This window comes from Pongo abelii, chromosome X (assembly GCF_028885655.2).
Source record: "Pongo abelii isolate AG06213 chromosome X, NHGRI_mPonAbe1-v2.0_pri, whole genome shotgun sequence".
NCBI lineage: Eukaryota > Metazoa > Chordata > Mammalia > Primates > Hominidae > Pongo > Pongo abelii.
Genome location: NC_072008.2, coordinates 1191492 through 1219420, shown reverse-complemented (window position 1 = coordinate 1219420; position 27929 = coordinate 1191492). Strand labels below are relative to the sequence as shown.

Below are 27929 nucleotides of genomic sequence, written 5' to 3'. Positions count from 1 at the left end.
AGGCTGAGACAGGAGAATCGCTTGAACCCAGGAGGTGGAGGTTGCAGTGAGCTGAGATCGCGCCACCGCACTCCAGCCTGGGCAACAGAGTGAGACTCTGTCTTAAAAAAAAAAATTAAGTGAGACGGGAGAAGTTCAAGGTTCTTTACAGCCTGGTTACTGTGGTTTACAGGAACAGTGTCTTACTGGAAAATTGCCAGCACACTACATGTAACGTCTTCTCCCCACACACACAAAATAAGTACATGAGGTGCTGGATAGGATAACTGGCTTGATTTAATGATGTCACATGTATACATATATCAAAACATCCCATTTAACATATGAACTTTTTTTTGAGACGGAGTCTTCCTCCGTCACCCAGGCCGGAGTGCAATGGCGCGATCTTGGCTCACTGCAACCTCCACCTTCCAGTTCTGAACGATTCTCCTGCCTCAGCCTCCCAAGTAGCTGGGACCACAGGCACCCACCGCCACGCCTGGCGAATTTTTCATTTTTAGTAGGGAAGGGGTTTTGCCATGTTGGCCAGGCTGGTCTCAAACTCCTGACCTCAGGTGATCTGCCTACCTCAGCCTCCCGAAGTGCTGGGATGACCGGTTGCGAGCCGCCGCGCCCAGCCCAACACCTGAATTTTCATACATACTTTAAATGTTTACATACATTTAAAGAAAGACAGGCCAGGCACAGTAGCTCAAGCCAAGACGGGAGGATTTTGAGGCAGCAGCGAACCAAGAATGTACCACTGCACTTCAGCCTGAACAACAGAGTGAGACCCTGTCTTGAAAAAAAAATAAATAGATAAAATAAGAAAGAGAAAAGAGGGCCAGATGTGGTGGTTCACGCCTGTAATCCCAGCACTTTGGGGGGCCGAGGCGGGCGGATCACTTGAGGTCAGGAGTTCGAGACCAGCCTGACCAACATGGTGAAACCCCATCTCTACTAGAAATACAAAAATTAGCCGGGTGTGGTGGCAGGTGCCTGTAATCCCAACTACCCAGGAGGCTGAGACAAGAGAATCGCTTGAACCCAGGAGGCGGAGGTTGCAGTGAGCCGAGATCGCGCCACTGCACTCCAGCCTGGGCAACAGAGCGAGACTCCGTCTTTAAAAAATAAAAATAAAAAATAAAAAGTTAAGTGAGACGGGAGAAGTTCAAGGCTCTTTACAGCCTGGTGACTGTGCTTTACAGGAACAGTGTCTTACTGGAAAATTGCCAGCACACTACATGTAACGTCTTCTCCCCACACACACAAAATAAGTACATGAGGTGCTGGATACGATAATTGGCTTGATTTAATGATGACGCATGTATACACATGTCAAAACATCCCATTTAACACATGAAATATATATATATATATATTTTTTGAGATGGAGTCTTCCTCTGTCGCCCAGGCTGGAGTGCAGTGGCACGATCTCAGCTCACTGCAACCTCCACCTCCTGGGTTCAAGTGATTCTCCTGTTTCAGCCTCCTGGGTAGCTGGGATTACAGGCACCTGCCACCACACCCAGCTAATTTTTGTATTTTTAGTAGAGATGGGGTTTCACCATGTTTGCCAGGCTGGTCTCGAACTCCTGACCTCAGGTGATCCACCTGCCTCGGCCTCCGAAAGTGCTGGGATTACAGGCGTGAGCCACTGCACCCAGCCTTGCTGTGAAATTTTTTTTTTTTTTTTTTTTTTTTTTGAGACGCCACAGGCACCTGCCACCACGGCTGGCTAATTTTTTGTATTTTTTTTAGTAGAGACGGGGTTTCACTGTGTTAGCCAGGATGGTCTCGATCTCCTGACCTCGTGATCCGCCCACCTCGGCCTCCCAGCCGTGACATGTGCAGACCCAGAAACTTTTCTCCTCCTTGTCACCTCCTCCCTTGTCACCTCCTTGTCACCTTCCCCTGCCTACCCAGGGACAAAGCTGGTGGCTACGGGATCCAGGCCCTGGGCGGCATGCTGGTGGAATCTGTACACGGGGACTTTCTGAACGTAGTGGGATTCCCGCTGAACCACTTCTGCAAGCAGCTGGTGAAGCTCTACTACCCGCCCCGCCCGGAGGACTTGCGGCGGCGTGTCAAGCACAACTCCATCCCCGCCGTGGATACCTTCGAAGACCTCAGTGACGTGGAGGGGAGCGGCTCGGAGCCCGCTCAGAGGGACACGGGCAGCTGCGATGAGAAGGCCCAGGCGGGAGAGGCGGGACAGGCCGCGGCAGAGGCTGAGTGTCACAGGACTCAGGAGACCCTGCCTCCGTTCCCGACACGCCTCCTGGAGCTGATTGACGGCTTTATGCTATCGAAGGTACCTGTGTCTGTCTCCTCAGGCCGCATTTCACAAATGACCCTACACACTCGGCTTAAATCAAAGGGAATTTACTTCTCACAGTCCTGGAGGCTGGCAGTCTGAGGTCAGGTGGTCTCAGGGCCACGCTTTCTCCAAAGGTTCTAGGAGAGGATCCTTCCTGCCTCTCCCAGCTCCTGGGGGCTCCAGGCATCCCTGGGCTTGCGGCCGAATCACTCCAGTCTCTGCCTCTGTCTCCACGTGGCCTTCTCCTCTGTGTCTGTGTCTCCTCCTCTGTCTCTTACAAGGACACCTGTCATTGGACTTGGAGTCCACCCTTCTTCATGAGGATCTCCTCTTGAGATTCTTAATTACATCTGCCAAGACCCCTTTTTAAAACAAGGTCCCATTCACAGATTCTGGGGATCAGGATATGGACAGATCTTTCAGGAGGACCACAGTTCAGTCCATTACAGTTGTAGCTAGTTCCTTCTGGAGGCCCCAGGGGAGGATCCTTCCTGCCTCTCCCAGCTCCTGGGGGCTCCAGGCGTCCCTGGGCTTGTGGCCGCATCACTCCAGTCTCTGCCTCCGTCTCCACGTGGCCTTCTCCTCTGTGTCTGCGTCTCCTGTCTCTTAGAAGAACACCTGTTATTGGGTTGAGGGCCCTGATCCAGGATGATCTCATGTCAAGATCCTTAACTTGATTACATCTGCAAAGACCCTATTTCCAAATAAGGTCTCATTTCAGGTCCTGGGCTTTAGGATGTGGACAGATCTTTCTGGGGACCACTGTTGGGTCCACCACGATTGTGTTCAGTTCCTTCTGGAGGCTCTAGGGGAGGATCCTTCCTGCATCTCCCAGCTCCTGGGGGCTCCAGGCATCCCTGGGCTTGTGGCCACACCACTCCAGTCTCTGCCTCCGTCTCCATATGGCCTTCTCCTCTGTGTCTGTGTCTCCTCTTCAGTCTCTTAGAAGGACAGCTGTCATTGGATTTTGAGGTCTCCCTAATCCACTGACTCCAACTCATCTGAAGTCCCCTAGCTTACTTACGTCTGCAAAGACCCTTTTCTCTTTTTCTTGTTTTTTTTTTGTTTGTTTGTTTTTTGTTTTAGATGGAGTCTGGCTCTGTTGTCCAGGCTGGAGTGCAGTGGCATGATCTCGGCTCACTGCAACCTCCGCCTCCCAGGTTCAAGCGATTCTCCTGCCTCAGCCTCCTGAGTAACTGTGGTCCTCCTGAAAGATCTGTCCATAGCCTGATCCCCAGAATCTGTGAATAGGACCTTGTTTTAAAAAGGGGTCTTGGCAGATGTAATTAAGAATCTCAAGAGGAGATCCTGAGTAGCCTCAGGAGTAGCCTCCTGATTACAGGCACCCACCACCAAGCCCGGCTAATTTTTGTACTTTTAGTAGAGACAGGGTTTCGCTATGTTGGCCAGGCTGGTCTCGAACTCCTGACCTCAGCTGATCCACCCACCTCGGCCTCCTCCTAAAGTGCTGTGATTACAGGCGTGAGCCACCGCGCCCAGCCTGAGGCCCCATCTTTCAGCTGTTCTGTTCAGGGGCCCCTCACGGTGGCAGCCTAGAAGGGATGCAGCCCTCCCAACACCAGGGGTCCCTCACAGGGCGTCCTCTGGGAAGCAGAGGTGGGGATGTCAGGTGCAGGAGGGGCGCAGGCTTTGGGAGACAGGGAGATGGGCTGACGACACCTCCTGCCATTCATCATCAGGAGAGAGAACATGCAGTGAATAAGGAATAAAGGCACATTCCATCTGTGCCTCTAATTTACCGAGTGGTGATTATTAAATCACCACCAGGTGGCTTATAAACAACAGACATTGATTCTCCCACAGTCCTGGAGGCTGGAGGTCCGACCGAGATCAACGTGTGGGCAGGGCTGGTTCCTCCTGAGGCCTCTCTCCTGGACTTGGAGATGCCGTCTTCTCCCTGTGTCCTCACAGGGTCATCCCTCTGTGTGTGCCTGTGTCCTCATCTCCTCCTCTTATGAGATGTCTTAGTCCATCTCAGGCTGCTATCACAGAACACCATAGACTGGGTGGCTTATAAACAACAGACATTGATTCTCCCACAGTCCTGGAGGCTGGAAGTCTGAGACCCAGGTGTGGGCAGGGCTGGTTCCTCCTGAGGCCTGTCTCCTTGGCTTGGAGACATCATCTTCCCCCAAGTCATCCCTCTGTGTGTGGCTTATGAACAACAGACATTGATTCTCCTACAGTCCTGGAGGCTGGAAGTCCGAGATGAAGGTGTGGGCAGGGCTGGTTCCTCCTGAGGCCTCTTTCCTGGGCTTGTAGATGCTGTCTTCCCCCTGGGTCATCCCTGTGTGTGTCTGTGTCCTCATCTCATCTTCTTATGGGATGTCTTAGTGCATTTCAGGCTGCTATCACAGAATACCATAGACTGGGTGGCTTATAAACAACAGACATTGACTCTCCCACAGTCCTGGCGGCTGGAAGTCCAGTATAAACGTGTGGGCAGGGCTGGTTCCTCCTGAGGCCTCTCTCCTGGGCTTGGAGATGCTGTCTTCTCCCTGTGTCCTCACAGGGTCATCCCTCTGTGTGTGTCTGTGTCCTCATCTCCTTTTCTTATAGGGACCCCAGTCCTATTGGATTAGGGTCCACCCAAATGACCTCATTTTACCTGAGTCACTTCTTTAAAACCCTGCCTACAAATACAGTCACATCCTGAGGAACTGGGGGGATTAGGGGTTCAACATATGGGTTTTGAACTCAGCCCATATCTGCAGCATATTGATTTTTCTCCCATGGGCTGGTTTTTCTGCATGATATTCGTTGATGTGCTTTTACCTTGTGTACGCCTTGTTTTATAGCTGGGGACTTGATCCTATAAATCCCCACCGTTCTCTGTGAAAGAAGGCTCAGTGGCCAAGTTGTATACTTTCAACAACATTGGCCTCCATCTTTTGGGTCTGTGGGAGTAAAAAGTACTCGACAAGTGACTTAATGAGTCTCTCTGCACTTGTTTTTAATAGGCCCTGTTCACCGCTTGCAAACTGAAGGTGTTTGATTTGTTAAAAGATGAAGCACCCCAGAAGGCTGCGGATATTGCCAGCAAAGTGGACACCTCTGTGTGTGGAATGGAGAGGCTTCTGAACATCTGTGCTGCCATGGGGCTCCTGGAGAAGACAGAGCAAGGTGACAGGACCCAGCGGGTTTTGCTCTGAGAATCTTTGCAGGTGGAAGTCACTGAGGGAAGGTGACCTGGAGCCTGGGCAGAGTGAGGAAGGAGGGCCACACCTTCTGTCCCTCTGCCCTCAGGAATGCTGCTTTTCCCGAAAGGGTGAGAAGCAGAGGGTGAATGACAGAGAGGGAAGAGTGGCAGCCGCGAGCACATAGGAGAAGCGTGACCTCCTTATGGGTTCTAGTCTCAAAGGGGCTGTATCAGTCTATGTTCTCCTGAGAAACAGAACCCAATAGGGTGTACACAGACATTGATTTACTTGCTTATTTATTTTTATAGACAGATAACATGGATGGATGGGTAGACAGATACATAGATAGATGATAAATGCATAGATACGTTGATATAGATTGATGATACAGAGATGATAGATACATAGATGATGGGTAGAGTTAATAGATATATAAATGGATGGATGGATGGATGGATGGATGGATGGTAGGTGGATAGATGGATGGGAGGAAGGATGGATGGATGGATGGACAGATGGATTGATCAATGGATGGATAGATGCATGGATGGGAAGGTGGATGGACTGGTGGATCAGTAGATGGGTGGATGGATGGGTGGGTGGGTGGATGGATAGATGGATGGATGGAGAGGTGGATGGATAAATGAAAGGGTGGGTAGATGGGTGGGTAAGTGGATGGATGGGTGGATGGATGAGTGGGTGAGTGGATAGATGGATGGATGTGTGGATGGATGGATGGATGGATGACTGGATGGGTAGGTGGGTGAATGGATGTGTGGATGGATGGATGAGTGGGCGTGTGAATGGATGGGTGCATGGATGGATGGATAAATGAAAGGTGGGTAGATAGATGGATGGATCGATGAATCGGTGGATGAGTGCATAGATGGGTGGGTAAGTGGATGGATGGGTGGATGGATAAGTGGGTGAGGGGGTGGTTGGGTGGATGGACGGACGGATGGACGGATGGACGGACAGACGGATGGATGTGTGGATGGATGGGTGAGTGGATAGATGGATGGATGGGCGTGTGAATGGATGGATGAGTGGATGGATGGGTGCATGGCTGGGTGGGTGATTGGGAGTATGGGTGAATAGATGACTGGGTGGGTGGACAGATGGGAGGGTGGATGAATAGATGTATCAGTGGATTGGTGGTTGGGTAGCTGGGTGGGGGAATGGATGGATGAATGGGTAGATGGGTGGATAGATGAGTTGGCATGTGGATGAGTGGGTGAATGGATGGATGAGTGGATGGATGGGTGGATGATTGGGAGTGTGGGTGAACAGATGGATGGGTGGGTGGACGGATGGATGGGAGGGTGGATGAATAGATGTATCAGTGGATCAGTGGTTGGGTAGCTGGGTGGGGGAATGGATGGATGAATGGGTAGATGGGTGGTTGGATGGGTGGATGGATGAGTGGGCATGTGGATGAGTGCATGAATGGATGGATGGGTGCATGGCTGGGTGGATGATGGGGAGGGTGGGTGAACAGATGGATGGATGGATGGATGGATGGATGGATGGATGGATGAGTGACTGGATGGGTGGGGGAATGAATGGATAAATGGATGTAGATGGATGGGGAGGGTGGGTGAACAGATGGGTGGGTGGGTGGATGGATGGATGGATGGATGGTGATTGGATGGGTGGGGGAATGAATGGATAAATGGATGTAGATGGATGGGGAGGGTGGGTGAACAGATGGGTGGGTGGGTGGATGGGTGGATGGATGGATGAGTGATTGGATGGGTGGGGGAATGAATGGATAAATGGATGTAGATGGATGGGGAGGGTGGGTGAACAGATGGGTGGATGGATGGATGGATGGATGGATGAGTGATTGGATGGGTGGGGGAATGAATGGATAAATGGATGTAGATGGATGGATACATGCATGGATGGTTGGATCAGTGGATCCATCAGTGGATGGGTGAATAGATGGATGGGTAGGTGGATGGATGGATGAGTGGGCATGTGGATGGGTGGGCGTGTGAATGGATGGATGATTGGATGGATGGGTGCATGGCTGGGTGGACGATTGGGAGGGTGGGTGAATAGATGGATGGGTGGGTGGACGGATGGATGGATAGATGTATCAGTGGATTGCTGGATGGGTAGCTGGGTGGGGGAATGGATGGATGACTGGGTAGATGGGTGGATCAGTGGATTGGATGGGTGGGGTAATGCATAGATGAGTGATGAATGGGTGGATCAGCAGATGGATGGGTGGATGATTAGATGGGTGGGTGAGTGGATAACTGGATGGGTGGGTGAATGGGTGGATGGATGGATGGATGGATGACAATGTGTTTTCTGAATTGAACAGAACTCTTCAGCATGGTGCTAGAACAGAGAGCACATGGCCAAGTCCTTGAGTAGCTTGGGAAGGGCAGGAGAACAGATGACACCTGGGCAGAGGTGGCTGTGCTTCTATGATTAGGACACAAAGCACGCACTGGTTGAGGCTCCAAAGGCTGTGCCCTTACCACAGAGACATGTGACTATATCCTTAGAGGTTGGAACATAGAAGCCAGAACATCTTCCCCAGCCAGAGCAGTTCAGTACCATTCTCCCGTATTGAAAATAATGATGAATAGGCCAGGTGTGGTGGCTCACGCCTGTAATCCCAGCACTTTGGGAGGCCAAGGCAGGCAGATCACGAGTTCAGGAGATCAAGACCATCCTGGGTAACACGGTGAAACCCTGTCTCTACTAAAAATACAAAAAATTAACCGGGCATGGTGGCGGACACCTGTAGTCCCAGCTACTAAGGAAGCTGAGGCAGGACAATGGCATGAACCCAGGAGATGGAGCTTGCAGTGAGCTGAGATCATGCCACTGCACTCCAGCTTGGGAGACAGAGTGAGACTCCATCTCAAGAAAAATTTAAAAATTAAAAAAAAGAAAGAAAATAATGATGAATATGGATAAATGCTTTTCATCACCGGCACCATGAAAGCTTGTTCCAACTCCTTTTGACAATGCTTTGTGCAGTTGAGTCCTAGGAGCAGTTCCATGTCTGCACAGGCTGCTCCTGCTTCACCATAGGTCTCATCATTTATTCATGATGAAAATAAATGTCATCTATCTGACTATAGCAAACTGTACACTCAGGGTCAGCTCAGTGGGGAAACAGTAACATTTCATCATTAACATGAACACAGGACTGTTTCTTACATAGGAGGACCAGAGTGGTGCGAGGCCATCTGTTTCCATATACGGGTCTCCACCAACAACTCCTCCACCTTCCAGCCTCCCATTCTGTGGGAGGGGGCATCCTGGAAGGGAGCTTGGGGACTGGGTCTATGGACAGCTGACCTGGGCATGCAGTGGGTGGAGGATGAAGTTCCCTGTACCATTTGGGGCTTTCCAGGGTAACAGAACCCCTAGGATATAACCTAGGAGATTTATCTTAAGGACTTACGTGATTGCGCGGGCTGGCAAGTCCAAAATCCACAGGGCCGGTCAGCAGGCTGGAAGCTCAGGCAGGAGCTGCTGCTGCCATCTTCAAGTGGAATTTCTCCTCCAGGAAAGCCTAATGTTTGCTTCTGGGGTTTTCAATGAGCTGGATGAGGCCAGCGCACATTTTGGGGGGTTAATCTCCTTTACTTAAAGTCAAACCGATGGTAGATACAAACGCCAGCTACAGCACACCTCCACAGCCACATCTAGACGGGTGTTTGCCTGCATAACTGGGAACTTGAGCGTGGCCACAATCATGAAGGATCAGCCTCAGTGCGTAACAGTTACAGCAGTCGACAGCTGGGGTGTGGTGGCTGCTGTTTTCCCGCCCAGCTGACCCTGAGTGTACGGTTTGCTATAGTCAGATGGATGATGTTTATTTTAACATCTCAATGATGCATCCCCTACGGTCAGGTTTCCTTGAGTGTACGGTTTGCTATAGTCAGATGGATGATGTTTATTTTAACATCTCAGTGATGCATCCCCTACAGTCAGGTTTCCTTGAGTGTACAGTTTGCTATAGTCAGATGGATGATGTTTAACATCTCAATGATGCATCCCCTACGGTCCAGTTTCTTTGAGGGTACAGTTTGCTATAGTCAGATGGATGATGTTTATTTTAACATCTCAATTATACATCCCCTACGGTCAGGTTTCCTTGAGTGTACGGTTTGCTATAGTCAGATGGATGATGTTTATTTTAACATCTCAGTGATGCATCCCCTACAGTCAGGTTTCCTTGAGTGTACAGTTTGCTATAGTCAGATGGATGATGTTTAACATCTCAATGATGCATCCCCTACGGTCCAGTTTCTTTGAGGGTACAGTTTGCTATAGTCAGATGGATGATGTTTATTTTAACATCTCAATTATACATCCCCTACGGTCAGGTTTCCTTGGATTTTCTCGTTAGGAGGTCACACGACTGTCCCTGTTTCTTCAGGTTACAGTAACACAGAGACAGCGAACCTCTACCTGGCATCGGACGGTGAATACTCTCTGCATGGCATCATCATGCACAAAAATGACCTCACCTGGAACCTCTTTACATACCTGGAGTTTGCCATCCGAGAGGGAACACACCAGCACCACAGGCTGTTGGGGAAGAAGGTGGAAGATCTGTTCCAGGTAGCGTAACACCGCCGCGGACACCTTTCCATGTAGCGTGCATTTTGCTAAAGCACTTTGACACACAGATCAGTAGGCATCTTGATCAGTCTGTCTCCAGTCTGACAGATCCCAAAGGCTTGGCTCATTCTGCCTGGAGAACTTAGTGCTGTGGCTATTGCGTCACTCAGCCCTGGAACAGGTGCAAGGTAGACATCCTCCACTGTTATCCAGCAGCTGATGAAAACAGAATTTCCTCCTAGAAACAGGTTTGAAGGCCATGCTCAGGGGCTCACACCTGTCACTCCCAGCTCTTCGGGAGGCCAAGTTGGGAGGATGATTTGAGCCCAGGAGTTTGAGGCCAGCCTGGGCAACATAGTGAGACCCCATCTCTACAAAAAATTAACAATTAGGCTGGGCATGGTGGCATGAGCCTGTAATCCCAGCTAGCTTGGGAGGCCAAGGTGGGCTGATCACCTGAGGTCAGGAGTGCGAGACCAGCCTGGCCAACATGCTGAAACCCCGTCTCTACTAAAAATACAAAAAAAATTATCTGGGCATGGTGGTGCGTGCCTGTAGTCCCAGCTACTCAAGAGGCTGAGGCAGGAGAATCGTTTGAACCCGGGATGTGGTGGTTGCAGTGAGCTGAGATCACGCCACTGCCCTCCAGCCTGGGCGACAGAGCGAGACTCTGTCTGAAAAATAGAAATAGGAAGGAGTTGGACAGGCTGCCTTAAATGAATGCCCTGTTTCTTCTTTGCTTCAATGGAATTGACACTTGCTTATCTGAGACCGCTGTTTGCAAAGCACTCCCTGCATCCTCTGGTCCCTCCTTCCCCTTTCCCCGCCAAGAACCTTTCTGAGGTGGACGTGTGAGATGTGGTGGGGTCTGTGGGGCCTGTGCAGATGGGTGGGTCTTGGTCTGCAGGACTGCGCCAGCCAGACATGGGGAGTCTGCTGTGGGCTCAGCTGGCCGCAGCCTCATTCCTCCTTGGCAGCGTTGGCCCGAGCTCCTGTGGCACCGAGCACTGAGTCAGGGTGTGTGTGTGATGCAGAGATGAGCCCCAGGGAGCCTGGGGCTTCGTTCAGATGTCAGGGAGAGACAGAGACAGACAGATAGAGGGAGATACAGAGAAAGAGAGACAGGCAGACAGAAAGATAGAGGGAGCCAGAGACAGAGAGACAGAGGGAGACAGAAACAGGGAGACAGAGAGAAAGAAAGAGACAGAGATAGATGGAGACAGGAGACAGAGAGATACAGTGAGATAGGGAGACAGAGAGACAGAGACAGAGGGAGACAAAGACGGGGAGACAGAGCCAGAGATAGAGTGAGACAGACACGGAGATGGGAGACAAAAATAGCGAGATAGGGAGAGAGATGGAGAGACAGGGAGACTTGAGAGACAGGGATAGAGGGAGACAAAGACAGGGAGACAGAGACAGAGAGACAAAAACAAAGATAGAGGGAGACAGACACAGACGGAGACATAGAGGGAGATGGGAGACAGAGACAATCAGGTAGGGAGACAGAGACAGGGAGGCTTGGAGAGACAGAGATAGAGGCAGATAGAGACAGAAACAGGAGACAGATGTAGAGATAGAGGGAGACAGACAGAAACGGAGACAGGAGACAGAGACAGAGAGAAAGAGGAAGACAGAGACACACAGAGGGAGACAAACAGGACAGACAGACACAGACCAAGGGAGAAAGAGTCAGAGAGAGAAGCCAGTGGTGGAGAGAAGCTGAGAGGCATGTACAGGGGCCCTGAGCCGTTGTGAGCAGCCGGCCTGGGCATTGCAGAGGACAGATCCCTGAGCCTCATCATTGCCACCCAAGCAGGAGAGGGCCGGGGAGCCCCCACGGGATTTAGGGAGCCAGGATGGAGACGGGCTGTCCTGCTGGGAGCGGGGCTCAGAAGCATCCTCAGCTGGGCTTGCTTGCCCTGGGGGAACAGGGGATGTCCAAGCGAACCCTGGATGCAGCCCTGAGCCAGGACGGGCCTGGGCTCCTCTGGGACCCGGGGTAGGTGCCACCTCTGCACGCCGGAATTCTCGGAGGAGCCCCCTCTGCACACTGCACCACTGTGGTGAAGGCTGAGTTGCGGCACCTGCAGAGACATTTTGGCTTCTCTCCGGTTTTCTCCAGTGAGATGTTTGTGGGCCACCCGGAGCCTCCAGGGTGAAAAGCTTTATTGTGAAAAGCCTATTGCGAAACTCAGACACTTGGAGTTCAGGCTGTGGTGTGGACTAAGTGATTCCAAGGAGATCGTCCACCACTTTGGGGTCCTCTGTCCCCAGCCAGCCCAGCCCCCACACAGACAGGGGTACCCAACACAGCTGTGGCATGAAGCCCCCTCTGCAGCCCAGGCGTGGCTGAGCCCCCACGCTCTGGAGCCCTGCACTTCTCCCCCCGACCCCCAGGGAAAGGCTGGGTGATCCCTCGGCCCGTGTTCTCTGGTGCCCCTAAGCACCCGCTGTGTTCCAGGATGCGTACTACCAGAGCCCGGAGACGCGGCTGAGGTTCATGCGGGCCATGCACAGCATGGTGAAGCTGACTGCGTGCCAGGTGGCCACGGCCTTCGATCTGTCCCGCTTCTCCTCCGCCTGCGACGTGGGAGGTGGGTAGCCGCCCCGCCAGGGCTCTCCTTACTTTCCTTTATTAAGCCACAGGCATCTTCCCTGCTCAGGACACTTGCAAACTGCCTTTTTCCATTGACAAACCTGATAACGACCTGAACTGCGCCAGATCATGGGTGGATATTCCCCAGTTTCAGAAGGTCCCCGGGGATGCCTTAATGCCCCCCCTAGAGACTCCGGGGCCCTCTCTGTTGTCTGCGGAGCTGAGGTGGAGCACCTTGGAACCCCTGGATTCCCCTCAGCAAGGCTGATTATATCCTGACTCACCCTCCACCCCACCCCAGCCCTGGACAGTGGGTGGAGCAGTACCCACATTCCCAAGGGCTGCAGGAGGATCAGGGGCCTGGGACGATTCTCACACCATCAGCTTACATTTCCCCAACCTCTGAATGCCTCTCCTGTTTGTGGTCCAGTGTGGCTGCTGTAGCACTAGGATCATGTCTGCATCCCCATGGCAGGAAGGAGAAAGGAGGAATACAGTCCCCACCCCTGGGCTGAAAGGATTTCCCTGTAGGTCTGTGCCCCCCACGTGGCCCAGAGTGGCTGCTGCAGCACCGGCCATCGTGTGTACATCCCCACAGCAGGAAGAAGGGAGGAGTACAGCCCTCCACCCCTGGGCTGGAAGGATTTCCCTGCAGGTCTATGCCCCCACACTCACCTGCTTGTACAGTCTTGTCTGGGACACCAGTGAGCTCCCCACCACTGGCTTCCCCTTCCAGCATGGGTCTCAGTGCCATGCCCTCGAATATTACTTCTGCCCCGGTTGAGCTTTGGAGAGTCTTCAGGGTTCCATGGGCGCCAGGACGACCTGGCCACAGAGCGTGCATTTGCTTCCCTGCAGGCTGCACGGGTGCACTGGCCCGAGAGCTGGCCCGTGAGTACCCTCGTATGCAGGTGACTGTGTTTGACCTCCCGGACATCATTGAGCTGGCCGCCCACTTCCAACCCGCCAGACCGCAGGCAGCGCAGATCCACTTCGCAGCAGGTGAGCCCTTCTGGTGTTCGCCCTGCTAACCTTTTCCAGGCTCCATCATCTCTTTCTAGACAGAGTGCATGGCTGTGTGCGCACCTGTGTTTTTGCCTGGGCGTTTCCATGGTGGGTATCTGTGTGCAAATGTGACTGTCTACTGTGCGTCTCTCTGTGTGCATGTGTATGTGCGTGTGTGTGGTGCTTGAGCATGTCTGTGCATGACAATGTCTGTGTGTGTGTGTGTGTCTGCATCCGCATGTGTGTGCACATCTCTGGTGTGTGGTTGCATGTTTCTGTGAGGGTATGTGTGTGTGTCTGTGTGGGTATATGTGTGCATGTCTGTGTGTGTGCGTCTGCATCTGTGTGCCTTTGGGTGTCTGTGTACATGACTGTTGTGCTCGTGTGTGTGTGTCTCTGTGCGCACGTGTGTCTGTGTGTGCATGTCTGTGTGTCTGCATCTATGTGCATGGTGTGTCTCTGTCTTATGTGCATATGTAACTGCTGTGCTTCTGTGTCTGTGTCTCTGTGTGTATGTCTGTGTGTAGTATGTCCTTGTGTGTGTGTCTGTGCGTGAGACTGTCTGTGTCTCTGTCAGCGTGTGTGTGCACGTCTCTGTGGCGTGTGGTTGCATATGTTTCTGTGAGGGTATGCGTGTGCGTCTGTGTATGTGCGTCTCTGTGTGCCCGTGTATGTGTGCATTTGAGTGCATGCTGTGTGCTGGTAGGTGTCTGTGTGTGACTGCTGTGCTTGTGTGTCTGTGTCTCTGTGTGCATGTGTCTGTGTGTACATCTGTGTGTCTGCCTCTGTGTGTATGGTGTGTCTGTATCTTGTGTGCATATGTAACTGCTGTGCTTGTGTTCTGTCTCTGTGCGTGCATGTCTGTGTGTTGTATGTCCTTGTGTGTGTGTCTCTGCGTGAAACTGTCTCTGGGTGTCTGTGTGCGTGTGAACGTCTCTGTGATGTGTGGTTGCGTCTGTTTCTGTGAGGGTATGTGCGTGTGTCTGTGTGCATGTCTGTGTGTGTGCATCTCTGTGTGTCCGTCTGTGTCTGACTCTGTGTGCATGCTGTGTGCCAGTGGTTGTCTGTGTGCATATGTGACTGCTGTGGTTGTGTGTCTGTGTGTGCATGTTTGTGTGTCTGCATCTATGTGCATGGTGTGTGTCTGTGGGTGTCTCTGTGGATGTGACCGTCTGCTGTGCTTGTGTGTCTGTGTCTCTGTGTGTTTCTGAGTCTCTGTGTGCACGTCTCTGTGTGGGATGTCCTTGCATGCGTGTCTGTACGTCAGAATGTCTCCGTGTGTCTGAGTCCGTGTGTGTGTGTGCACATCTCTGTGGTGTGTATGTCTGAGTGTATGTGTGTCTGCGCATCTGTGTGGATATATGTGTGCCCATCTGTGTCTGTGTACATGGTGTGTGTGTGCATATGTCACTGCTGTGTCTGTGTGTACGTTTGTGTGTGCATGTGTTTGTGTGTGCATGACTGTGTGTGGTATGTCCCTGTGTGTCTGTGCATGAGAATGTGTCTGCATCTGCGTTTGTGTGTGTGCAACTCTCTGTGGTGTGTGCTTGCATGTGTCTGTGAGGGTATGTGTGTTTCCGTGCGTCTGTGTGGGTATATGTGTGTATGTCTGTGTGTCTGCGTCTGTGTGCGTGTGCCTGTTGCCGTATCTGTGTGCCCATCTGTGCATTTGTCTGCATCTGTGTGTGTGTGTGTGTGCCTGTTGATCTCTGTGTGTGCCCATCTGTGCATGTCTGCATCTGTGTGCGTGTGCCTGTTGGTGGATCTGTGTGTCCGTGCGCGTGTGCCCGTTGGTGTATCTGTGTGTCCGTGCGCGTGTGCCCATCTGTGTATGTCTGCGTCTGTGTGCGTGTGCCTGTTGGTGTATCTGTGTGTCCATGCGCGTGTACCCATCTGTGTATGTCTGCGTCTGTGTGCGTGTGCCTGTTGGTGTATCTGTGTGTCCGTGCATGTGTGTGCCCATCTGTGTATATCTGCGTCTGTGTGTGCGTGTGTGCCTGTCACTGTATCTCTGTGTCCGTGTGTCTGCGTGTGCCTGTCTTGTTGGTGTATCTGTGTCCATATGTGTGCCTGTCAGTGTATCTCTGTGTGTCCGTGTGTGCGTCTTTGTGGTGTGTGCTTGCATGTGTGCCTTTGTGTCTGCATGTCTGTGCATCTGGATGGGTATATGTGTGTGTGCCTGTGTGTCTGTGTCTGCATCCGTGGGTGTGTCTGTGTCTGCGTCCGTGGTTATGCCTGTGCCTCTGTGGGTCCACACAGACACGAGGGCATCTCCAAACAGGTGGACAAGGCTGGGAACAGTAGCTCACGCCTGTCATCCCAGCACTCTGGGAGGCTGAGGCGGGTGGATCCCCTGTGGTCAGGAGTTTGAGACCAGCCTGGCCAACATGGCGAAACCCCATCTCTACTAAAAATACAAAAATTAGCCGGGCGTGGTGGCGGGCACATGTAATCTCAGCTACTCAGGAGGCTGAGGCAGGAGAATCGCTTGAACCTGGGAGGCGGAGGTTGCAGTGAGCTGAGATCTCACCATTGCACTCCAGCCTGGGCAACAAGAGCGAAACGCCATCTCAAAAAAAAAAAAAAAAAAAAAGACAATGAAAATAATAATGACAAATAAAAGTAAACAGGTAGACAGACGGCTGTGTGAAGTTATCATCGGTGCAACTGGCCGAGACGGAAGGGGACTGGAGATGGGGAACAGCCGAGATCAGCATTCATGGGCATCCACGGCACCAAGGTCACGGAAGGAACTGACCCAAGAGCCGGAACAGGGCGGCCTTAGGTTAGACTTGAAAAACTTCCCGGTGGCAGCTGCTGAGGCCAGGATGGATTGACACGAGACGCCCTGGCCAGGCGTGGTGGCTCACACCTGGAATCCCAGCACTCTGGCAGGCTGAGGCGGGTGGATCACCTGAGGTCAGGAGTTTGAGACCAGCCGGAGCAATACAGTGAAACCCCGTCTCTACTAAAATTACAGAAATTAGCCGAGCATGGTGGTGGACTTCTGTAATCCCACCTATTAGGGAGGCTGAGGCAGGAGAATCCCTTGAACCTGGGAGGCAGAGCTTGCAGTGAGCTGAGATTGCGCCACTGCACTCCAGCCTGGGCAACAAAGCAAAACTCCATCTCAAAAAAATAAAAATAAAAAAAGAGACACCTGACTAGCTATAACTCAGCACCATCCGACAGCGGCCAGGCCTGTGGACGCAGGTGCTGGGGACCTCCACACCCCTCCCCTAGAGGTTCCTGGATGCTTTTCTAGTTTTTAAAAAAACAAACACAACCACCCAACAGCTCCTCCTGCAGGACGTCATGATAGCTGCGCTTCTGATTTGCCAGATCTGCAGAAACAGAAATGCCGAAGTTTATTTATTTTTGAACGGTGCCTCGCTCTGTCACCCAGGCTGGAGTGCAGTGGCATGATCTTAGCTCACTGCAACCTCCAGTTCCCAGGTTCAAGTGATCCTCCCACCTCAGCCTCCCGAGTAGCTGGGGTTACAGGTGTCCGCCACCACACCCGGCTAATTTTTGTATTTTTAGTAGAGATGGGATTTCACCACGTTGGCCAGGCTGGTCTCGAACTCCTGACCTCAGGTGATCCACCCGTCTTGGCCTCCCAAAGTCCTGGGATTACACCCCGCCCGGCTGGAAATGCTAAAGTTTAAAATCATGAGCCCTGAAAGAGCACCTTCTCCTCGCAGCTGGGGGAAAACAGCTCAGACTTCCCACCGCACACTCTTCCCACCCCTTCTTTCCCCTCATGCAACTCACAGCTTGCTATTTATCCTCTCCCAGTCCTGCAGACCAGAAGTCTGAGATCAAGGCATCTCAGGGCTGTGTTCCCTCTGGAGGCTCTAGGGGAGGATCCTTCCTGCCTCTCCCAGCTCCTGGGGTCTCCAGGTGTCCCTGGGCTTCTGACCACATCACTGCAGTCTCTGCCTCCATCTCCATGTGTCCTTCTCCTCTGTGTCTTTATCTCCTCTTCTGTCTCTTAGAAGGACACCTGTCATTGTATTTAGAGCTCACCTAATCCAGGGTGATCTCATCTCAAGATCCTCAACTTAATTACACCTGCAAAGACCTTATTTCTAAATGAGATTCTATTTACAAGTCTACGGGTTAGGATGCGAACAGATCTTTTGGAGGTCACCATCCAATCCATTGCAGTTGTGTTTGGTTCCTTCTGGGAGGCTCTAGGGGAGGGTCCTTCCTGTCTCTCCCAGCTCCTGGGGGCTCCCGGCGTCCCTGGGCTTGTGGCCGCATCACTCCAGTCTCTGCCTCCGTCTCCACGTGGCCTCCTCCTCTGTGTCTGTGTCTCTTCTGTCTCTTAGAAGGACACCTGTCGTTGGATTTAGGGGACACCCTACTCCAGGATGATCTCATATTGAAATTCTTTACTCAATGACATCCATAGAGACCCTATTTCCAGATAAGGTTCCATTCTCCGCGACTGAGGGTCAGCACCTGAATGTATCTTTTAAGGGGACACCATTCACTGCACTACAGCAGACCATCTTTTTATTTCAGCAGTTACGGAGCGCCGTGCAGCTACGCGCACACCCTCCCCCTGCCGCCCCCAACAGGCAACCCTCCTGGGGCGCCTGAATCAGGGGATCACCAGAGAAGGCCCCACCGTTGCCCGCTCACTGGCAGTGCGGCCCCGACTCTCCCTGGCAGACGCCCATTTGTGCTGACTCTGCCTGCCTCGCCCAGGTGGTGCCCCTGAATTTCCTGCTTTTTTCGTCCCCTGCCTTCCTCTTTTTTTTTTTTATTTTGTCAGTCAGGCTGGAGTGCAATGGCGCGATCTCAGCTCACTGCAACCTCCACCTCCTAGGTTCAAGCAATTCTCCTGCCTCAGCCTCCCAAGTAGCTGGAATTACAGGCACCCGCCACCCCATCCAGCTAATTTGTATTTTTAGTAGAGATGGGGTTTCACCGTGTTGCCCAGGCTGGTCTCGAACTCCTGAGCTCAGACAATCTGCCCACCTCAGGCTCCCAAAGTGCTGAGACTACAGGTGTGAGCCACTGTCCCCAGCGTTTTCTCAGCCGGAGCCAAACCACACGGGCGTGACATCACTAACCAGCTCCTCATGGAGCTCTGTTCAAGTCCCCGCGGGGATATACTTCAGGAAGACCCATTCCCACCCACACCCCTCTCTTCTCTGTCCCTGATTGAGGATGCAGGTGGCGGTCCCAGGATCTGTCCGGGGAGGACTGCTTCTTCCATACCTGACAGACGTGTCTCCTTTTGTCTTTAAACCAGGTGACTTTTTCAGGGACCCCCTCCCCAGCGCTGAGCTGTACGTCCTGTGCCGGATCCTGCATGACTGGCCAGACGACAAAGTCCACAAGTTACTCAGCAGGGTCGCTGAGAGCTGCAAGCCAGGTGAGAGCCCATTGTCAGGTTCGCTGTTTTTGTTAAGACGTAGTGTTTTGGGTTCAAGTTTTACAAGGAGGCCAGGAGTTCCAGACCAGCCTGGCCAACGTGGTGAAACCCCGTCGCTACTAAAAATACAAAAATTAGCCAGGCGTGGTGGCTCATGCCTATAATCCCAGCACTTTGGGAGGCAGAGGCAGGCGGATCACCTGGGGTCAGCAGTTCGAGACCAGCCTGGCCAATACAGTGAAATCCCATCTCTACTAAAAATACAAAAATTAGCCAGGTGTGGTAGTGCGCACCTATAATCCCAGGTACTTGGGAGGCTGAGGCAGGAGAATCGCTTGAACCTGGGAGGTGGAGGTTGCAGTGAGCCGAGATGGCGCCACCGCACTCCAGCCTGGGCGACGGAGTGAGGTTCTGTGTCAGAAAAAGAATTGGCTTATGTGATTTTGGAGGTTGGCAGGTCCAGCGTCTGGGTGAGAGGCCCCCTAAAGTGTGGAGGGTAAATCTGCTGTATTTAAAGTTGGCCAGTGTGGCCAGGTGTGGTGGCTCACACCTATCATCCCCGCACTTCGGGTGGCCGAGGTGGGCAGATCACCTGAGGTCGGGGGTTTGAGACCAGCCTGGCCAACATGCTGAAACCCCGCCTCTATCAAAAACACAAAAAATTAGCCGGGCGTGATAGCGGGAACCTGTAATCCCAGCTACTCAGGAGGCTGAGGCAGGAGAATCGCTGAAACCTGGAGACGGAGCTTGCAGTGAGCCGACACTGCCACTGCACTCCAGCCTGGGTAACAGAGCGAGACTCCATCTCAAAAAAAAAAAAAAGAGAAAATCCTAAAGAGAAAATATATTTACTATTCATGAAGTTGAAGTGGCTCATCATAAAGGTCTTCATTCTTGTTGTCTTCACGTTGAGGACGCTGCAGAGGAGGAGGAAGCCGTGGGCTGGACTTGCTGTCCCAGGGGTGGCCGAGGCAGAGGGAAATCCACGAATGAGTGGAGTCTGCAGTTTAAAGCCGTGTTGCTGAAGTGTCAGCTGGATCTAATCTGTGTGTTTCTACACAGACACACGTGCACACACACACAGCACGCACCATCTCGGCTCAAAGCCTTCACATCAGGTTTTCCCCCGTCCACCCAGGCTGCTCCTGGAGCCTACTGGGGCTGCTGGAACCCCTGGCTCCAGGGCTTCGGGCCAGGGCTGCATATTGGATTTCCACAGTTGAACGAGCTGGCCCTGAGGGAATCTGGCGGGCGCTCAGCCTCCCTCAAGAGTTCAGCGTTGTTGCTGCAGTGAGAATTCCTGGAATATTTGCAGAGAACGCTTAATTATCTTAACAGAGCCAGGGCCTGGCACCTGCGCGTTGAAACAGGACTCCCCATAGGCTCAAATGGTCAAGAGACTTCCATCTTTTTCTCTCTCCCTCTCTCTCTCCTATCTCTCTCCTTCCTCTCTCCTTCTTTCTCTGTGTATCTCTCTTTCTTTTTTTTTTGGAGACGGAGCCTCGCTCTGTCACCCAGGCTGGAGTGCAGTGGCACAATCTCGGCTCTCCATAACCTCCACCCCCAGGGTTCAAGTGATTCTCCTGCCTCAGCCTCCCGAGTAGCTGGGATTACGGGCACATGCCACCATGCCCGGCTAATTTTGTATTTTTAATAGAGACGGGGTTTCACCATGTTGGTCAGGCTGGTCTCGAACTCCCAACCTCAGGTGATCCACCCACCTGGGACTCCCAAAGTGCTGGGATTACAGGCGTGAGCCACCTCGCCCGGCTCTCTTTATATTATATGTTTTGAGACGAGGTCTCACTCTGCTTCCCAGGCTGGTGTGCAGTGGTGCAGTCATAGCTCACTGCAGCCTTGACCTCCTAGGCTCAAGCTATCCTCCCACCTCAGCCTCCTGAGTAGCTGGAAGTACAGGCATGCATCACCATGCCCAGCTAATTTTTTAAGAAGTTTTTTCTGAGACTGGGCACGGTGGCTCACACCCGTAATCCCAGCACTTTGGGAGGCCAAAGCGGGCAGATCTCGAGGTCAGGAGTTCGAGACCAGCCTAAGCCACGTGGTGAAACCCCGCCTCTACTAAAAATACAAAAATTAGCCCGGCGTAGTGGTGCACGCCTGTAATTCTAGCTACTCAGGAGGCTGAGGCAGGACATCACTTGAACCTGGGAGGCGAAGGTTGCAGTGAGCAGAGATCACGCCACTGCACTCCAGCCTGGATGACACAGCAAGACTCCGTCTCAAAAAAAAAAAAAAAGTTTTTTGTGAAGATGGGAGTCTCCCTCTGTCACCCAGGCTGGAGTGCAGTGGTGTCATCATAGTTCACTGCAGCCTTGACCTCCTGTGCTCAAGCAGTCCTCCTGCCTCAGCCTCCCGAGTATTTGGGAGTACAAGCATTTGTCATCATGCCCTGTTAGGTTTTTTTAAATTTTTTTGTAGAGATGGGATCTTGCTGTTGCCCAGGCTACCCTCAAACTCCTGGGCTCAAGCAATCCTCCTACCTCAGCCTCCCAAAATGCTGGGGTTAAAGATATGAGCCACTGCGCCCGGCCTCTGTCTGTCTTTCTCTCTCTTCTCCCTCTTCCTCTCTGTCACCTCCTCTGTGTCTTTTTAGGTATCTCATCTATCATCAGTCTCTGTTTTTCCTCCCTCCACCTTCCTCCTTTCCTTCCTTATCTATCTTCTCTGTCTCTTCCTCCCTCTCTCCACCCTGTCTCTATCTCTCTTTATACATCTATCATTCTTTTTTTAAAAAAATAAAATAGAGACAGGGTCTCACTATGTTACTCAGGTTGGTTTCAAACTCCTGGGCTCAAACTATCCTCCCACCTCAGCCTCCCAAAGTGCTGGGATTACAGGTGTGAGCCACTGCGTCTGGCCTTCTAACAACGCTCTGTCACCTATCTGTCATCTGTCTATCATTTATTATCTATCCATCCATCCATCATCTACCTACCCATCATCTACCATCTATTCACACATCCATCCATCTCATCCATGCATCCATCTATCCATCCATCTCATCCATGCATCCATCTATCCATCCATTCATCATCTACCTATCATGTACCATCTATTCACCCATCCATCCATCTCATGAATGCATCCATCTATCCATCTACCTACCTACCCATCATCTACCATCTATACACCCAGCCATCCATCTCATCCATGCATCCATCTATCCATCCATTCATCTATCTACCTACCCATCATCTACCATCTATTCACCCATCCATCCATCTCATCCATGCATCCATCTATCCATCCATTCATCTACCTACCTAACCATCATCTACTATCTATTCACCCATCCAACTCATCCATGCGTCCATCTATCCATCCATTCATCTACCATCTATTCACCCAGCCATCCATCTCATCCATGCATCCATCTATACATCCATTCATCTATCTACCATCTATTCACCCATCCATCCATCTCATCCATGCATCCATCTATCCATCTACCTACCTACCCATCATCTACCATCTATACACCCAGCCATCCATCTCATCCATGCATCCATCTATCCATCCATCCATTCATCTACCTACCCATCATCTACCATCTATTCACCCATCCATCCATCTAATCCATGCATCCATCTATCTACCTACCCATCATCTACCATCTGTTCACCCATCCATCCATCACATCCATGCATCCATCTATCCATCTATCTATGTACCCATCATCTACCATCTATTCACCCATCCATCCATCTCATCCATGCATCCATCTATCCATCCATTCATCTACCTACCTAACCATCATCTACTATCTATTCACCCATCCAGCTCATCCATGCGTCCATCTATCCATCCATTCATCTACCATCTATTCACCCAGCCATCCATCTCATCCATGCATCCATCTATACATCCATTCATCTATCTACCATCTATTCACCCATCCATCCATCTCATCCATGCATCCATCTATCCATCTACCTACCTACCCATCATCTACCATCTATACACCCAGCCATCCATCTCATCCATGCATCCATCTATCCATCCATCCATTCATCTACCTACCCATCATCTACCATCTATTCACCCATCCATCCATCTAATCCATGCATCCATCTATCTACCTACCCATCATCTACCATCTGTTCACCCATCCATCCATCACATCCATGCATCCATCTATCCATCTATCTATGTACCCATCATCTACCATCTATTTACCCATCCATCCGTCTCATCCATGCACCCATCTATCCATCCACTCATTTATCTACCTACCAATCATCTACTATCTATTCACCCATCCATCCATCTCATGCATGCATCCATCTGTCTATCCATTCATCTACCTACCTACCCATCATCTACCATCTATTCACTCACCCATCCATCTCATGCATGCATCCATCTATCCATCCATTCATCTACCTACTTAACCATTATGTACCATCTATTCACCCATCCATCCATCCATCCATCCATCCATCTACCATCTGTTCACCCAACCATCCATCTCATCCATGCATCCATCTATCCATCCATTCATCTATCTACCTACCCATCATCTACCATCTATTCACCCATCCATCCATCTCATCCATACATCCATCTATCCATCCATTCATCTATCTACCCATCATCTACCATCCGTTCACCCATCCATCCATCTCATCCATGCATCCATCTATCCATCCATTCATCTATCTACCCATCATCTACCATCCGTTCACCCATCCATCCATCTCATCCATGCATCCATCTATCCATCCATTCATCTACCTGCCCACCATGTACCATCTATTCACCCATCCATCCATCTCATCCATGCATCCATCTATCCATCCATTTATCTATCTACCCATCATCTACCATCAGTTCACCCATCCATACATCTATCCATCCATTCATCTATCTACCTGCCCATCATATACCATCTATTCACCCATCCATCACATCCATGCATCCATCTATTCATCTTCCTACCGACCCATCATCTACCATCTATTCACCCATCCATCCATCTCATCCATACATCCATGTATCCATCCATTCATCTACCTGCGTACCCATCATCTACCATCTATTCACCCATCCATCCATCCATCTCATCCATGCATCCATCTATCCATCCATTCATCTATCTACGTACCCATCGTCTACCATCTAGTCATCCGTTCATCCATCTCATCCATGCATCTATCTATCCATCCATCCATCTTCCTACCTACATGCATGTACCATCATCTACCATCTATTCACCCATCCATCCATGTCATACATGCATCCATCTATCCAACCATCCGTCTACCTACCCATCACTTACCATCTGTTCATCCATCCATCCTTCTCATCCATGCGTCCACTTATCCATCCATCTTTCTAGCTACCTACCCACCCATCATCTACCATCTGTTCATCCATGCATCCAGGAGAACCGGAAAAGGCCCAGGTGATACATCCATCTATCCATCCATCTTTCGATCAAATCTTCTTCTCCCTGTCTGTCCGCCCTGCATCAAGTCTCTGTCTCTCTCCCCTCCCCTACCTGTGTGGGCCCCCTGGGCAAGGGTTCTCGGCAGCCTCTGCTCACCGTTCTGAGCTCCTGTTGCCTGCTGTGTCCCCTGTGTCCCGCTGAAGGATCCCCGCCTGGCTGGCCAGGACTCCAGCTCTCTGCTGTCTCCCTCAGGGGCCGGCCTGCTGCTGGTGGAGATGCTCCTGGATGAGGAGAAGAGGGTGGCGCAGCGTGCCCTGATGCAGTCGCTGGACATGCTGGTGCAGACTGAAGGCAGGGAGCGGAGCCCGGGCGAGTATCAGTGCTTGCTGGAGCTGCACGGCTTCCACCAGGTGCAGGTGGTACACTTGGGGGGTGTCCTGGATGCTATCTTGGCCACCAAAGTGGCCCCCTGAAGTCCAGGCAGCATGTTCATTATAGGGATGTCCTCCCCCAGGCTGCAGGTGGACCGCCCGGTCCCCAAGTACCATAGGACAGTCACATAGGAGCGTGTAGTTGTGACTGAATAAAGAAAGCAAAAGCCTGTCTGTGCCTCCTCCGTAGGGGTTTTGATGAGAGAGAAGGCTGCATTTAGGGAGGAGGAGACAGAGGCTGCATTTTGGGAGGAAGAGAAAGAGGCTGCATTTGGGGAGGAGGGGAAGGAGGCGGCATTTGGGGAGCGGGGGACAGAGGCTGCATTTGGGGAGGGGGAAGGAGGCTGCATTCGGGGAGGAGAGGATGGAGGCTGCATTTGGGGAGGAGGGGAAGGAGGCTGCATTGGGGAGGAGGGAGGAGATGGAGGCTGCATTTGGGGGGGAGGGGGAACAGAGGCTGCATTTGGGGAGGGGGAAGGAGGCTGCATTTGGGGAGGAGGAGAAGGAGGCTGCATTCGGGAAGGAGGGGATGGAGGCTGCATTGGAGGAGGAGGGGAAGGAAGCTGACTTGGGGAGGAGGAGGTGGAGGCTGCATTCAGGGAGGAGGGGAAGGAGGCTGCATTCGGGGAGGAGGGGAAGCAGGCTGCATTTGGGGAGGGAGATGGAGGCTGCATTTTGGGAGGAGAGGAAGGAGGCTGCATTTGGGGAGGAAGGGAAGGAGACGGCATTTGGGGAGTGGGAACAGAGGCTGCATTTTGGGAGGGGGAAGGAGGCTGCATTTGGGGAGGAGGAGAAGGAGGCTGCATTCGGGAAGGAGGGGATGGAGGCTGCATTGGAGGAGGAGGGGAAGGAGGCTGACTTGGGGAGGAGGAGGTGGAGGCTGCATTCAGGGAGGAGGGGAAGGAGGCTGCATTCGGGGAGGAGGGGAAGCAGGCTGCATTTGGGGAGGGAAATGGAGGCTGCATTTTGGGAGGAGAGGAAGGAGGCTGCATTTGGGGAGGAAGGGAAGGAGACGGCATTTGGGGAGTGGGAACAGAGGCTGCATTTTGGGAGGGGGAAGGAGGCTGCATTCGGGAAGGAGGGGATGGAGGCTGCATTGGAGGAGGAGGGGAAGGAGGCTGACTTGGGGAGGAGGGAGGAGATGGAGGCTGCATTCGGGGAGGAGGGAAAGGAGGTTGCATTCGGGGAGGAGGGGAAGGAGGCGGCATTTGGGGAGGAAGGGAAGCAGGCTGCATTTGGGGAGGAGGGGAAGGAGGCTGCATTTGGGGAGGGAGGAAGGAGGCTGCATTTGGGGAGGAGGGGAACAGAGGCTGCATTTGGGGAGGAGGGGAAGGAGGCGGCATTTGGGGAGTGGGAACAGAGGCTGCATTTTGGGAGGGGGAAGGAGGCTGCATTTGGGGAGGAGGAGGAGGAGGCTGCATTCGGGAAGGAGGGGATAGAGGCTGCATTGGAGGAGGGGAAGGAGGCTGACTTGGGGAGGAGGGAGGAGGTGGAGGCTGCATTCGGGGAGGAGGAGAAGGAGGCTGCATTTGGGAAGCAGGAGACAAAGGCTGCATTTGGGGAGGAGGGGAAGGAGGTGGCATTTGGGGAGGAGGGGAAGGAGGCAGCATTTGGGGAGGGGGGGCCAGAGGCTGCATTTGGGGAGGAGGGGAAGGAGGCTGCATTGGGGAGGAGGGGAAGGAGGCTGCATTGGGGAGGAGGGGAAGGAGGCTGCATTTGGGGAGGAGGGGAAGGAGGCTGCATTTGGGAAGGAGGCTGCATTTGGGAAGGAGGAGACAAAGGCTGCATTTGGGGAGGAGGGGAAGGAGGCGGCATTTGGGGAGGAGGGGAAGGAGGTGGCATTTGGGGAGGGGGGGCCAGAGGCTGCATTTGGGGAGGAAGGGAAGGAGGCTGCATTGGGGAGGAGGGGAAGGAGGCTGCATTGGGGAGGAGGGGAAGGAGGCTGCATTTGGGGAGGAGGAGAGAAAGGAGGCTGTATTGGGGGAGGAGGGGGAAAAGGCTGCATTTGGGGAGTGGGGACAGAGGCTGCATTTTGGGAGGGGGGAAGGAGGCTGCATTCAGGGAGGAGGGAATGGAGACTGAATTGGGGGAGGAGGGGATGGAGGCTGCATTTTTAGAGGAGGAGATGGAGGCTGCATTCAGGGAAGAGGGGACGGAGGGACAGCCAGGGATAACTGTTCAGCCCAGCGGATGTCCTGGGAACCAGCAGCCTTCCAGAGTAGCCGGTGGGGACTCCTGGGGAGAGCGGTGGGTACAGGGCTTTCTCCTACCTCCTAGCAGGCCGACGGCTGCTGTGACGGTGCCGTCTACCAGGCAGGGTCTCAGTCCTCCACACTCCAGCCTGCATCTTCCCATCTTCTGCACGATTTCCAGTGTGTTTCCTCCATGGGACGCCATTGCTGCCGCTCACCCCTGGACGCCCACAGGCCATGGAGTGGCAGTTCTCTGGGCGGCTTCCATCTCTCCTGCCTTGGTGCAGAGACTCTCACGAGCGGGACCTCCCCAGCCCCTGCTGCGGGGCTAAAATGCGTCTGTAAAACCCCCCCGAGCCCAGGCAGGCCAGACTCACACCCGCCCCGTGAGGCCCACCTGGGCACACGCTCACTGCAGTTGTAGGGAGCTCAACGCATCCACGTTTTCCCCGTGCTCTGCTCCCAGTTCCTGCTGCCAGGCTGTGTCCCGACCCTCAGACCTCAGTTCGCCCTCTGGTGCCCACACAGCCTCCTTTCCTCCCTGGCCCCCCACCAGGGAATGGCTGGGCCAACCTGGGGCTGGGTTGGAGTGGAGCCGTTTAACTCACAGCCTTGACCTCAAAGAGGCACCGAGGTTCAGGCGGCATCTGCAAAGTGGGGAGAACCGGAGCAGGCCCAGGTGCTGTTTCAACGGCGCATGCACCCAGCTTATCCGTTCCTGGGCTGGACGTCAGTCTGTGTTACATTTCAGCTGCTTTCCTTTTTATGAGACGGACTCTGGAGTTTCGCTCTTCTTGCCCAGACTGGAGTGCAGTAGTGCAATCTCGGCTCGCTGCAACCTCCGCCT

At 52.6% G+C, this 27929-nt stretch overlaps 1 protein-coding gene across 3 annotated transcripts in view; it reads left to right on the top strand.

Moving 5' to 3' along the window:
* Positions 1-25062, top strand: part of ASMTL (acetylserotonin O-methyltransferase like) — a 52687-nt gene extending 27625 nt beyond the window's left edge. For 2 of the 3 annotated variants that reach the window (XM_024241534.2, XM_054544121.2), the window contains 7 exons: positions 1906-2293; positions 5281-5443; positions 9872-10056; positions 12521-12653; positions 13514-13657; positions 18927-19049; positions 24712-25060. In XM_024241534.2, coding sequence (XP_024097302.1) covers positions 1906-2293; positions 5281-5443; positions 9872-10056; positions 12521-12653; positions 13514-13657; positions 18927-19049; positions 24712-24932 — 1357 coding nt within the window. In that variant the 3' untranslated portion in view covers positions 24933-25060. 3 annotated transcript variants of the gene reach the window in all.
* Positions 25063-27929: the final 2867 nt, after the last annotated feature.